We start from the raw sequence: 13,094 nt of genomic DNA, 5'->3' as shown, positions 1-13,094 counted from the left end.
ACATGGCAGCTAATTTGAGCACAGCAAACTCCCACTAACAGCAATGTGTCATTTTAGCATACAATCTGGGATCAATATTAACCAGGATACTGGGGAAGACTCCCCTGCTCTTCTTCAAAATAGTGCCTGGAGTTCTTTTACATCCTTCTGGGAGAGCAGACAGGACCTTGTTTTACATCTCTTCTGAAAGACAGCACTCTTGGCATTACAGTGCTGAGGATTTATTTTGGGTTCCTCCAAAATAATAGATAAATCAGACCGTGTAGAAGTCTGCATTGCATCACACACTGCTGCTTCCACTTAGACTAGGAATGGAGTTGCTGGGAGTGGGGTGTGGTGGGTGGTGAATGGGTTGGTGGTGAGGGGTTGGGGGAAAAAGGTGTTAGGGAGGGGGCTTTGGGGGTGACAGGTGGGGTAGGGGGTTGGTGGCAGAGGGAGACGGCTACTGTGAGGGGTGGGGGCTCGTGGAGGAGTGGAAGGAGGGGTTGGTGGGAAGGGAGGGTGTAATCACAAGGGGTGGATGGTGGGCAAGGTGAGTGGTGGTTAGCAGGAGGTGGCAGCAAGTTGGTTGGAGAGGTTGGGGGATAAGTGGGCTGATGAGAAGATGGTTGGTTGGTGTGATGAGGAGAGGATGGCTGGTGGGCATGATGAGGAGAGGATGGCTGTCGGGAGCGGTGAGGAGAGGATGGTTGGGAGCAGTGAGGAGAGGATGGTTGTCGGGAGCGGTGAGGAGAGGATGGCTGGTGGGAGCGGTGAGGAGAGGATGGCTGGTGGGAGCAGTGAGGAGAGGATGGCTGGTGGGAGCGGTGAGGAAAGGATGGTTGTTGGGAACGGTGAGGAGAGGATGGTTGTTGGGAACGGTGAGGAGAGGATGGCTGGTGGGAGCGGTGAGGAGAGGATGGTTGGTGGGAGCGGTGAGGAGAGGATGGCTGGTGGGAGCGGTGAGGAGAGGATGGTTGGTGGGAGCGGTGAGGAGAGGATGGCTGGTGGGAGCGGTGAGGTTTTCATTGTTTTTGTATGGAGTCGATCAGAATCCCAGGGTCAATGAGCAGCAACCTGTAAAATACAACCTTCTGCCACTGTCACACCCAGGAATCATTTCAAACCAATAGCTATTGACAGTCTCATTGATAAAAATTCTTGAAACAAAAATACATTAGATACTGGCCAACATTGGATAGGAGATCTTATTGTAATTTACTCCTCAAATCAGTCGGGTTCCTCAATATTGAATAGCAGGCGTCACAAATTTATTAAGCACACAGTTACGTCTAATTGAACGCAGTTGTACATCTTAAAAGGCCGTACTTACGACCAGACCTAACGTTGATTGGTTGGGGATTCGAATGTGTTGCAAAACAAATAGTAAAACATCCTGAGGCATGTCACAGAAGTGAGTATCTAACAAAATTTTAACAACAAACCACATCAGGTGACCAAATGTTTTGTCAAAGAGGTAGGATTTAAGGAGCCTTTTAAAGAAGGAGAGAGTGGTGGGGAAGTTTAGGGAAGGAATTCTGGAGCTTAGGGCACTTGGTCCTTTTAAAACTTGCCCGAGGGTGCTGCTGGTTACAACAGTGAGTAAACAGAGAAACATAGAAAATAGGAGCAGGAATAGGTAATTTGGTCCTTTGAGCCTGCACTGCCATTCAATATGATCATGGCTGATCTTCTATCTCAACGCCATACTTCCACTCTCTCCTTATACCCCTTAACATCTTTAGAGTTTAGAAATCGATCTATTTCCTTCTTAAATATATTCAGTGACTTGGCTGCCACAGCCTTCTGTGGTAGAGAATTCCACAGGTTCACCACCTGCTGAATGAAGAAATTTCTCCTCATCTCAGTCCTGAATGGCCTACCCAGTATCCTCAGACTGTGACCCCTTGTTCTAGACTCCCAGCCAGAGGAAACATCATCCCTGCATCCAGTCTGTCCACCCCTGTCAGAATTTTATATGTTTCAATGAAATTCCCTCTCATTCTTCTAAACTCCAGTGAATACAGGCCTAGTTGACTCAGTCTCTCCTCATATGACAATCCTGCTATCCCAGGAATCAGTCTGGTGAACCTTTGCTGCACTCCCTCTATGGCAAGTATATCCTTTCTTAGATAAGGAGACCAAAACTGCACACAATACTCCAGATGTGGTCTCACAAAGGCCCTGTACAGTTGCAGTAAGACATCCTTGCTTCTATGCTCAAATCCTCTTGTAATGAAAGCCAACATACTATTTGCCTTCCTAACTGTTTGCTGCACCTGCGTGCTTGCTTTCAGTGACTGGTGTACAAGGACACCCAGGTCCCTTTTACATTAACATTTCCCAATCTATCACCATTTAAATAATACTCTGCTATTCTGTTTTTCTACTGAAGTGGATAACTTCACACTTATCCATGCTATACTGCATCTGCCATGTATTTTCCCACTGACTCAACCTGCCTAAATCGCCTTGAAGCCACTTTACATCCTCCTCACCACTTACATTCCCAACTAGTTTTGTGTCATCAGCAAACTTGGAAATATTATAAAAACAAAAAGCTAAAAGCTACTGCGGATGCTGGAAATCCAAAACAAAAACAGAATTACCTGGAAAAACTCAGCAGGTCTGGCAGCATCGGTGGAGAAGAAATCAGTTAACGTTTCGAGTCCTCATGACCCTTCGGCAGAACTGAGTATAGTTAGGAGAGGGGTGAAATATAAACTGGTTTAAGGTGGGGGGGGGCGGGGGGAGAGAGAAGTTGAGGGTGGGGTGGTTTAGGGATAAGCAAGCAGTGATAGGAGCAGATAATCAAAAGATGTCACAGACAAAAGGATCAAAGAGGTGTTGAAGGTGGTGATATTATCCAAGAAAAGTGCTAATTAAGAATGGAAGGCAGGATACTCAAGGTACAGCTCTAGTGGGGGTGGGGTGGAAAGACTGACAAAGTTTTAGTTTTAGATTTAAAAATAATGGAAATAGGTGGGAAAAGAAGAATCTATATAAATTATTGAAAAAAAAGGGAGGGGGGAGAAACGGGGTGGGGATGGGGGGAGGGGGAGTTTAAGATCTAAAGTTGTTGAATTCAATATTCAGCACGGAAGGCTGTAAAGTGCCTAGTCGGAAGATGAGGTGCTGTTCCTCCAGTTTGCGTTGGGCTTCACTGGAACAATGCAGCAAGCCAAGGACAGACATGTGGGCAAGAGAACAGGGTGGAGTGTTAAAATGGCAAGCGACAGGGAGGCTTGGGTCTTTCTTGCGGACAGACCGCAGGTGTTCTGCAAAGCGGTTGCCCAGTTTGCGTTTGGTCTCTCCAATGTAGAGGAGACCGCATTGGGAGCAACAAATGCAGTAGACTAAGTTAGGGGAAATGCAAGTGAAATGCTGCTTCACTTGAAAGGAGTGTTTGGGCCCTTGGACGGTGAGGAGAGAGGAAGTGAAGGGGCAGGTGTTGCATCTTCTGCGTGGGCATGGGGAGGTGCCATAGGTGGGGGTTGAGGAGTAGGGGGTGATGGAGGAGTGGACCAGGGTGTCCCGGAGGGAACGATCCCTACGGAATGCCGCCGGGGGGGTAAAGGGAAGATGTGTTTGGTGGTGGCATCATGCTGGAGTTGGCGGAAATGGCGGAGGATGATCCTTTGAATGCGGAGGCTGGTGGGGTGATAAGTGAGGACAAGGGGGACCCTATCATGTTTCTGGGAAGGAGGAGAAGGCGTGAGGGAGGATGCGCGGGATATGGGCCGGACACGGTTGAGGGCCCTGTCAACGACCGTGGGTGGAAAGCCTCGGTTAAGGAAGAAGGAGGACATGTCAGAGGAGCTGTTTTTGAAGGTAGCGTCATCAGAACAGATGCGACGGAGGCGAAGGAACTGAGAGAATGGGATGGAGTCCTTACAGGAAGCGGGGTGTGAGGAGCTGTAGTCGAGGTAGCTGTGGGAGTCGGTAGGCTTGTAATGGATATTGGTGGACAGTCTATCATCAGAAATTGAGACAGAGAGGTCAAGGAAGGGAAGAGAAGTGTCAGAGATGGACCATGTGAAAATGATGGAGGGGTGGAGATTGGAAGCAAAATTAATAAATTTTTCCAGGTCCCGACGAGAGCATGAAGCAGCACCGAAGTAATCATCGATGTACCGGAGAAAGAGTTGTGGGAGGGGGCCGGAGTAGGACTGGAACAAGGAATATTCCACATACCCCATAAAGAGACAGGCATAGCTGGGGCCCATGCGGGTACCCATAGCCACACCTTTTATTTGGAGGAAGTGAGAGGAGTTGAACGCCTGTCTCTTCTGCCCTGCTCACCTTCATTGCTTTCCATTTCTCTCCTGGTGTTTGACAAGGTGTTTACTAAAACCCGCTTTCACAGCCATATCTCCTTTCTCAGTGACTGTCTCCGTCTCCGACTCACCCCACGTGGATTTCAACTGAAATTCCATCCCTCTTGTTTCGAACCCACCCAGGATTACAGGTATCTCCGGGACATAAAACGTTTCTCGGACTGCTGTTCCCGTCGCATTCTGAGATCCACACTCAGTGCCATGCGCCGCCATATGAACACACTCGACCTCTCCCTCCAGCAGCACCGCCGCACCCTTTTTCAAAGCTGCGCGTGCCCCCAGTTTCATTTTATTCTTCGCCTCATCCGTCGCCTCAACAAGAAACTTTTTCTTTTTCTCTCAAGTGCTAAGGAACGCAAGCTCCAACAACTCATCGACACCAACACCCATCTGGGACCCTCCACCCCTGCTTGTCCCTCCGTCCCCACCCCATCTTCCAATCCCAGCCCCAGCCGCGTATTCACTATACCCCCTGACCTTCCCCTCTCCGATGCTGAACGTTCAGTGCTTAGCAAAGGACTTAGCTTCATACCCTTACGCCCTCATCTCAATGAATTTCGGGCTCGGCATGATGCTGAACTCTTCTTCCGCCGTCTTCGTCTCCATGCTCACTTCTTTGGGCAGGAGTCCTCTCCCCGTTCAACTATTCCTTTTACCCACCTCCAATATTCTCCCTTATCCTGGACCCCTCCCTCTGGATTCTTACCTTCTCTTGATCTTTTCATTGAGAACTGTCGGCGTGACATTAGCCGTCTCAATTTCTCTGCTCCTCTCACCCATTCTAATCTGTCTCTCTCTGAACTTACTGCACTCCGTTCTCTCAGGTCCAACCCCAACATTGTCATCAAACCCGCTGACAAGGGTGGTACTGTTGTTGTCTGGCGCATTGACCTCTACCTCGCGGAGGCTGAGCGTCAACTCGCAGACACTTCCTCCTACCTCTCCCTGGACCATGACCCCACCACAGAACATCAAGCCATTGTTTCCAGGACTGTCACTGACCTCATCTCCTCTGGAGATCTTCCTCCCACAGCTTCCAACTTGATAGTCGCCCAACCTTGGACGGCCCGCTTCTACCTCCTACCCAAAATCCACAAACAGAACTGTCCTGGCAGACCAATCGTGTCAGCCTGTTCCTGCCCCACGGAACTCATTTCTCGTTATCTTGACTCCCTTCTCTCTCCCCTTGTCCAGTCCCTTCCCACCTACATCCGTGATTCCTCTGACACCTTACGTCACATCAACAATTTCCAGTTCCCTGGCCCCAACCGCTTCCTCTTCACCATGGATGTCCAATCCCTCTACACCTCCATCCCCCACCAGGATGGTCTGAGGGCCCTTAGCTTCTTCCTTGAACAGAGGCCCCAACAATCCCCATCCACCACTACTCTCCTCCGTCTGGCTGAACTTGTTCTCACACTGAACAATTTCTCCTTTAACTCCTCTCACTTCCTCCAAATAAACGGTGTGGCTATGGGTACCCGCATGGGCCCCAGCTATGCCTGTCTCTTTATGGGGTATGTGGAACATTCCTTGTTCCAGTCCTACTCCAGCCCCCTCCCACAACTCTTTCTCCGGTACATCGATGATTACTTCGGTGCTGCTTCATGCTCTCGTCGGGACCTGGAAAAATTTATTAATTTTGCTTCCAATCTCCACCCCTCCATCATTTTCACATGGTCCATCTCTGACACTTCTCTTCCCTTCCTTGACCTCTCTGTCTCAATTTCTGATGATAGACTGTCCACCAATATCCATTACAAGCCTACCGACTCCCACAGCTACCTCGACTACAGCTCCTCACACCCCGCTTCCTGTAAGGACTCCATCCCATTCTCTCAGTTCCTTCGCCTCCGTCGCATCTGTTCTGATGACGCTACCTTCAAAAACAGCTCCTCTGACATGTCCTCCTTCTTCCTTAACCGAGGCTTTCCACCCACGGTCGTTGACAGGGCCCTCAACCGTGTCCGGCCCATATCCCGCGCATCCTCCCTCACGCCTTCTCCTCCTTCCCAGAAACATGATAGGGTCCCCCTTGTCCTCACTTATCACCCCACCAGCCTCCGCATTCAAAGGATCATCCTCCGCCATTTCCGCCAACTCCAGCATGATGCCACCACCAAACACATCTTCCCTTTACCCCCCCTCCGGGACACCCTGGTCCACTCCTCCATCACCCCCTACTCCTCAACCCCCACCTATGGCACCTCCCCATGCCCACGCAGAAGATGCAACACCTGCCCCTTCACTTCCTCTCTCCTCACCGTCCAAGGGCCCAAACACTCCTTTCAAGTGAAGCAGCATTTCACTTGCATTTCCCCTAACTTAGTCTACTGCATTTGTTGCTCCCAATGCGGTCTCCTCTACATTGGAGAGACCAAACGCAAACTGGGCAACCGCTTTGCAGAACACCTGCGGTCTGTCCACAAGAAAGACCCAAACCTCCCTGTCGCTTGCCATTTTAACACTCCACCCTGTTCTCTTGCCCACATGTCTGTCCTTGGCTTGCTGCATTGTTCCAGTGAAGCCCAACGCAAACTGGAGGAACAGCACCTCATCTTCCGACTAGGCACTTTACAGCCTTCCGTGCTGAATATTGAATTCAACAACTTTAGATCTTAAACTCCCCCTCCCCCCATCCCCACCCCGTTTCTCCCCCCTCCCTTTTTTTTCAATAATTTATATAGATTCTTCTTTTCCCACCTATTTCCATTATTTTTAAATCTAAAACTAAAACTTTGTTAGTCTTTCCACCCCACCCCCACTAGAGCTGTACCTTGAGTATCCTGCCTTCCATTCTTAATTAGCACTTTTCTTGGATAATATCACCACCTTCAGCACCTCTTTGATCCTTTTGTCTGTGACATCTTTTGATTATCTGCTCCTATCACTGCTTGCTTATCCCTAAACCACCCCACCCTCAACTTCTCTCTCCCCCCGTCCCCCCACCTCAGACCAGCTTATATTTCACCTTTCTCCTAACTATACTCAGTTCTGCCGAAGGGTCATGAGGACTCGAAACGTTAACTGATTTCTTCTCCACCGATACTGCCAGACCTGCTGAGTTTTTCCTTGGAAATATTATATTTGGTTCCCTCATCTAAATCATTGATATATATTGTGAATAGCTGGGGCCCAAGCATTGATTCCTGCGGTACCTCACTAGTCATCACCTGGCACTCTCAAGAAGACCCATTTATTCCTACTCTCTGTTTCCTGTCTGTTAACCAATTCTCAATCCATACCGGTATATTACCCCCAATCCCATGTGCTTTAATTTTGCACACTAACCTCTGATGTGGGACTTGATCAAAAGCTTTCTGAAAATCCAAATACACTATATCCACTGGTTCTCCCTTATCTATTCTACTCATTAAATCCTCAAAAATCTCCAACAGCTTTGTCAAACATGCTTTTCCTCTCATAAATCCATGTTGACTTTGTTTAATCCCGTTGATATTTTCTAAGTGTCCTGTTATCACATCCTTGATAATAGACTCTAGCATTGTCCCTACCACTGATGTTAGGCTAACTTGTCTGTAATTCCCCGTTTTCTCACTCCCTCCTTTTTTAAATAATGGGGTTACATTTGCCACCCTCCAACCTGCCTGGCAAATCTAGCCCTCCTTTCGAGTTTGGTCCCTGATCTAAACTGAGTTGGGCCAGGACGGCATTAGAAAGGGAAAAACTGTGGCTTAAGTGAATGGAAAAGGGTGTTGATGCAGTGTATTAAAGGTTCTCAAGGGAGCTGAATGCTGGAGGTGGAAATGATAAGAGTTTTGAATGGCTTGATATCTGAAAAGGAGACAAGTTAGTCCGATGGTTTGTTCCAGTTGCTAAAAGTTTGTGTTATATTTTTTAAGGATTTAAAGGAATTTGTTTTGTTGCTTTTTGGTGAGGTGCAATTTTAAGCCATTGAAAGCTGATACACTTTCGAGTTATCAACAGTCACAGATTGCAACTCTTTCGAGTACAATCGCAGTTCTTGGTTTCCGGGAGCGGGACATGAACCCACAACCCTCTGATTCAAAGGCGAGGGTGCTATGAACTGAGCCACAGCTGACGATGCAGCTCAGAATCAAGAGACTAAAATACTAGAAAAGAGAAGCAATTAGAGACAGACCCTCTCCACATACCCAGAGGAGAATCTGAGGCAAGAGTCACACAAAGGGCAGCCCCTGGCAGCATTCAGGAATGGGCAGAGGGAGGGGCATTACCAACTGTCTGTCAGCTGGTTATGGGCAGGTTACCACCTAGACTCCCATCAGCCGTAGTGTGGGTCGCATCCCCACCGCCCCACCCCCTCTCCAGCATATCCCAAAGTCTCAACCGATGTTCCAATTTTTCCGTGTTTGCATTCTAGAAGTGACTGTCTGATTCCATGTTGCAATCATACCATCCGATGGGTGAGGGCATACCCTTCAGGGTGGGACAGTTGAAGAAAGGAAGAATTGGAGAATTTTATTTATATAGTGCCTTTCATGACCTCAGGGAGTCCCAAAGCACTTTTTAGCCAATGAGGTACAGACACTGTTGGAATACAGGAAATGTGGCAGCCACATTTGTGCACAGCAAGCTCCCACAAACAACGGTGTGATGATAATATGCTTGATAATGACCAGATAATATGCTTTTTTTTTGTGATGTTAGTTGAGGAATAAATATTGGCCAGAATAGTCAGAATAACTCCCTTTCTCGTCTTCGAAATAGTAGCTGTGGAATCTTTTGTATCCACCTGGAAGAGCAGTCAGGGTCTCGGTTTCTACCTCTGACAGTGCAGCACTCCCTCAGTACAGCTCCGGGAATGTCAGCCTAGATTATGGGCTCAAGACAACTTGAACCCACAATCTTCTGCCTCACTGTGAGAATGCTACCCACTGAAACACAGCTAACCTCTCCTGACAGGATATTCAAGTGCATCTCCAAGTGGCACTAGGTTTATGATGTTTGGTAGCAGGATGTTACAGTAAAACTATTGAGCTTCTGACTGACTGGTTTTCCTGTTCCTTCTACCCCACCTCTAGGTGCCGGGAGCAGCGTTCACCACAAGTGCAACAGTGCCAAACACCGCATCATATCACCAAAGGTGGAGCCGCGAACTGGCACCTACAGCAGCCACCCAGAGGTCCAGAACAATGACGTCTCCGAGGGCAAGAATGACCACGGGCACGGCAAGGCCTCGAGCCGTGAGAAGCGGAACGGGAAGCTGGCCAAACCCGTCCTGCTGCACCAGAACAGCACTGAGGTCTCCTCCACCAACCAGGTGGAGGTGCCTGACACGACTCAGAACTCCCCGGTCTCCATCAGCAGCGGCCTAAATAGTGAAACGGACATGGCTGACAGCCCGGCCATTACCGGCGTCTCCAGCATGGCTGTGGCCTCTGTCATGTGCAGCCTATCCCAGAACGCCACTGTCTTCATGTCAGAGGTCACCAACGAGGCAGTATACACCATGTCTCCCAGCGCAGGACCCGGCCAGCACCTCATCGCCTCGGACACCGGGGCCCAAGGGCTAGTTTTGGCTGTCAACTCAGATGGGCACAAGTTCGCCTTCGCCTCCTCGGCAGCCACTGGCAACCCTGACGGCTTATCCATTATGTCAGCAGGTGTGGCGGAGGACCTGGTGCTCTCCTCCACCCTAGAGAGCAGTGAGAAGATCCCAGAGGCCAGCATGAACTTCGACCCCGACTGCTTCCTTAATAACCCAAAGCAAGGCCAGACATATGGGGGAGGGTCCCTGAAAAATGACAGCAGCAGCGGCAACTCACGGCAGTCACCAGGCAACGAGGGCGGCTACTGCTTCAGTGGGCCCTTGGTGAAGGAGATTAAGACCGAGGATAACTCCTTCGAGCAGCAGTTGTCCAAGGAAGGATTCCAACCCAGCTCCACCCCAGCCTCTATTTCCTTGACCCCCGGCTCAGCCTTGCTGTCATCTGGGGGCCTCAGCCCCAGCACCACACTGGAGCAAATGGACTTCAGCGCTATTGACTCCAGCAAGGACTTCTCTTCGGGTTATGCCCAGAATGTCCAGAGCCCCCATGTTCACCAGAACCCTTCGCCCAGCTTCTTCCTGCAGGAGGCCAGCAAGGCTCATCAGCTGGAGCCCAGCACACACAGCAATGGCCTGAGCGATGGTGGAGGCCCTTTCGGCAATGGCTTGGGACTGGCCAATGTCAAGACGGAGTCACCTACTCAGGCTGCGTCCAGCTGCAATGGTCCTGTGCAGCAGGGCCGCATGGAGGCCACCCCCTCCCTTCAGCTGCTGCAGTTCCAGGCCAACTTCCAGCCCATCGCAGCCGAGGCAGAGGTCCCCATGGAAACAGCAGCCCAGTCAGAGGGGGGCGAGGGCCTCCTAAAGTCGGCCGAGCTGCCTGCCTGCAGCACTGAGCACTACATCCAGGCGGAGGCCGGGGGCAACGGGCTGCCCATCCTCCAAGGCAACATGGTGTCAGGGCTGTACCCGGTGGCCCACCACAGCCTGGGGCCCTCAGCCAACATGGAGCTCAACCTGGATCATTTCGACATCTCCTTCAGCAACCAGTTCTCAGACCTGATCAACGACTTCATATCGGTGGAGGGTGGCGCCAGCACGCTGTATGGGCACCAGCTGGTGACCAGTGAGACGGGCACTGGGGGCACCCTGCAGCAGTCAGAGGATGAGAGAGCCAGGGTGGCCACCTTCAGCCAGGCTGAGATCTGCATCCCTTGCTGCAGCCCCCAGCAACAGCAGCCGCAACAGCAGCAACAGCAGCAGCAACAGGGCCTGCAGCTCAGCGGAGGGGACAACGGGGGCAACTCCATGGCCTACATGCACGTGTCTGAGGTGGTCTCAGCCCAGGGGGCACTGGGGTCCTTGCAACAGAGTGGACGCTTATTCATGGTGACGGATTATTCCCCAGAGTGGTCTTACCCTGAGGTAAGGTGTGGGCATGGCTGGGAATTCATCCCATTCTCACTAACCTAGAATCACAAGATAGTACAGCACAGGAGGCGGCCATTCGGCCCGCTGAGTCTGACCTGGTTCTGTCAACAAGCAGCCCAGTTAGTCCCACTCACCGGCTCTCTCCCTGAATCCCTGCATTTTTTTTCTCCTTAAGTATTAATCCAATTCCATTTTAAAGGTGACTATTGAATCTGTTTCCACCACCCCATTAGGCAGTGAATTCTAAATCCTAACCACTCGCTGTGTAAAAATATTTTTCCTCATGTCATCGCTGGCTCCTTTTGCAATCATCTTAAATCTGTCCCCTCTGGTTATCGACCCCCATTGGAAACAACTTGTCTTTATTCATTTTATCAAAACCCTTCATGGTTTTAAACACCTTTATCAAATCTCCTCTTGGCCTTCTCTGTTCTAAAGAGAAAAACGACGACTTCTCCAGTCTATCAACATGACTGTAAACCTTCATCCCTGGAACCATTCTAGTAAACCTCTTTTGTACCCTCTCCAACACCTTCATGTCCTCCTCAATTAATCAGTCTAAATCCAAGATCAATAGATTTTCAGAGTTATTGAGGGATTTGGACCCAAGATGGGTGGATGGCATTTACATATCAGCCATGATTGCATTGAATGGCAAAGCAGGCTTGAGCGGCTGAATGGCCTCCTGCTGTTCCAATGCTTTATTTGATGATATGTCAATCACAAACTGGAGAGGAGGAAAGATTTCAATGTTTTTTAACCCTTTGCTTCAGCTGAACTACTATTCACTCTTTCTCATCATGTCATTCACTTTCTGTCCTGGTGGCTCTGACTGCTACTGGGTTGCAATGTCACCCCTGTACCTGTTTATAGCACCTGGACAGGTAATTTGGCTCTGGGGAACCACAGCGGCACCGGACCTGTACCCCCGTCACCCCAGTCCAGCTAGCAGTCATTCACACACACTTTCCAGCTGGGGTCAGAGACAGGAACCAGGCCTAGGGGTACTAATAACCATTGTAGTGCCCATATCTGTTGTCTCTGACTGAGATCAACCAAATCAGCATAGAGCAGGTGAGGGAAGGTGGGCCTCTCCTGGTTGGTTTGGCCTTAGAGCCACTAATTAAAGAATCTGATAACACACAAAGAGGCCATTCCAGCCCACTGTGTCTGTGCCAGCTCTTTGAAAGAGCTATCCAATTAATCCCACCAACCCTCCCCTTGCTCTTTCAAGCATTTACCCAATTAACTTTTGAAAATTACTATTGAATCTGTTTCCACCACCCTTTCAGGTAGTGCATTCCAGATCACAACTCGCTGCATAAAAAAAAATTCTCTCCACCTCCCGCACTTTTCTCAATTTATTAAATCTATTTCTCTGGTTACTGATCCTCCAGCTACTACAATTCCTTATTTACTCTTATTAAAACCTTTCATGATTTTGAACATCTTAATCAAATCTTCCCTTCGTCTCCTCTGCTTTAAGGAGAACAACCACAGCTTCTTCAGTCTCTCCACTGAAGCCCCTCATCCCTCACACTATTCTCGTAAATCTCCTCTGTACCCTCTCCAAGGCCATGATATCCTTCCTATCGTGCGGTGTCCAAATTGAATACAATGGCCCAGATCCTGCAGTCAGTGACGATTCTGCACGCATTGATGGCCCTGCCTGTGAAGATTTCTGCGACCTGACCCTTTCGCGATTTTTCAGCTGGGACTCCCGATCCTGGCTGAAACATCGATGGGTCAGCGCAGACCTAATCAGGGAAGACCGTTTGGTGCAAGAAAAGACAGACGAAAGTGAGACATGCCCACTTTTCATGACAGCAGCTGCCGTTTTCAGGTAAATTTTAAAA

At 49.6% G+C, this 13,094-nt stretch overlaps 1 protein-coding gene across 1 annotated transcript in view; it reads left to right on the top strand.

Annotated features, from left to right (window-relative positions):
• LOC144690441 (calmodulin-binding transcription activator 1-like) overlaps positions 1–13,094 on the top strand; it is a 1,084,973-nt gene that overhangs the window by 938,531 nt on the left and 133,348 nt on the right. The window contains exon 8 of the mRNA XM_078557952.1: positions 9,341–11,232. Coding sequence (XP_078414078.1) covers positions 9,341–11,232 — 1,892 coding nt within the window. The remainder of the gene's footprint in view (positions 1–9,340; positions 11,233–13,094) is intronic.

This window comes from Cetorhinus maximus, chromosome 15 (genome assembly GCF_964194155.1).
Source record: "Cetorhinus maximus chromosome 15, sCetMax3.hap1.1, whole genome shotgun sequence".
Taxonomy (NCBI): domain Eukaryota; kingdom Metazoa; phylum Chordata; class Chondrichthyes; order Lamniformes; family Cetorhinidae; genus Cetorhinus; species Cetorhinus maximus.
This window is presented reverse-complemented; position numbering and strand designations above follow the sequence as displayed.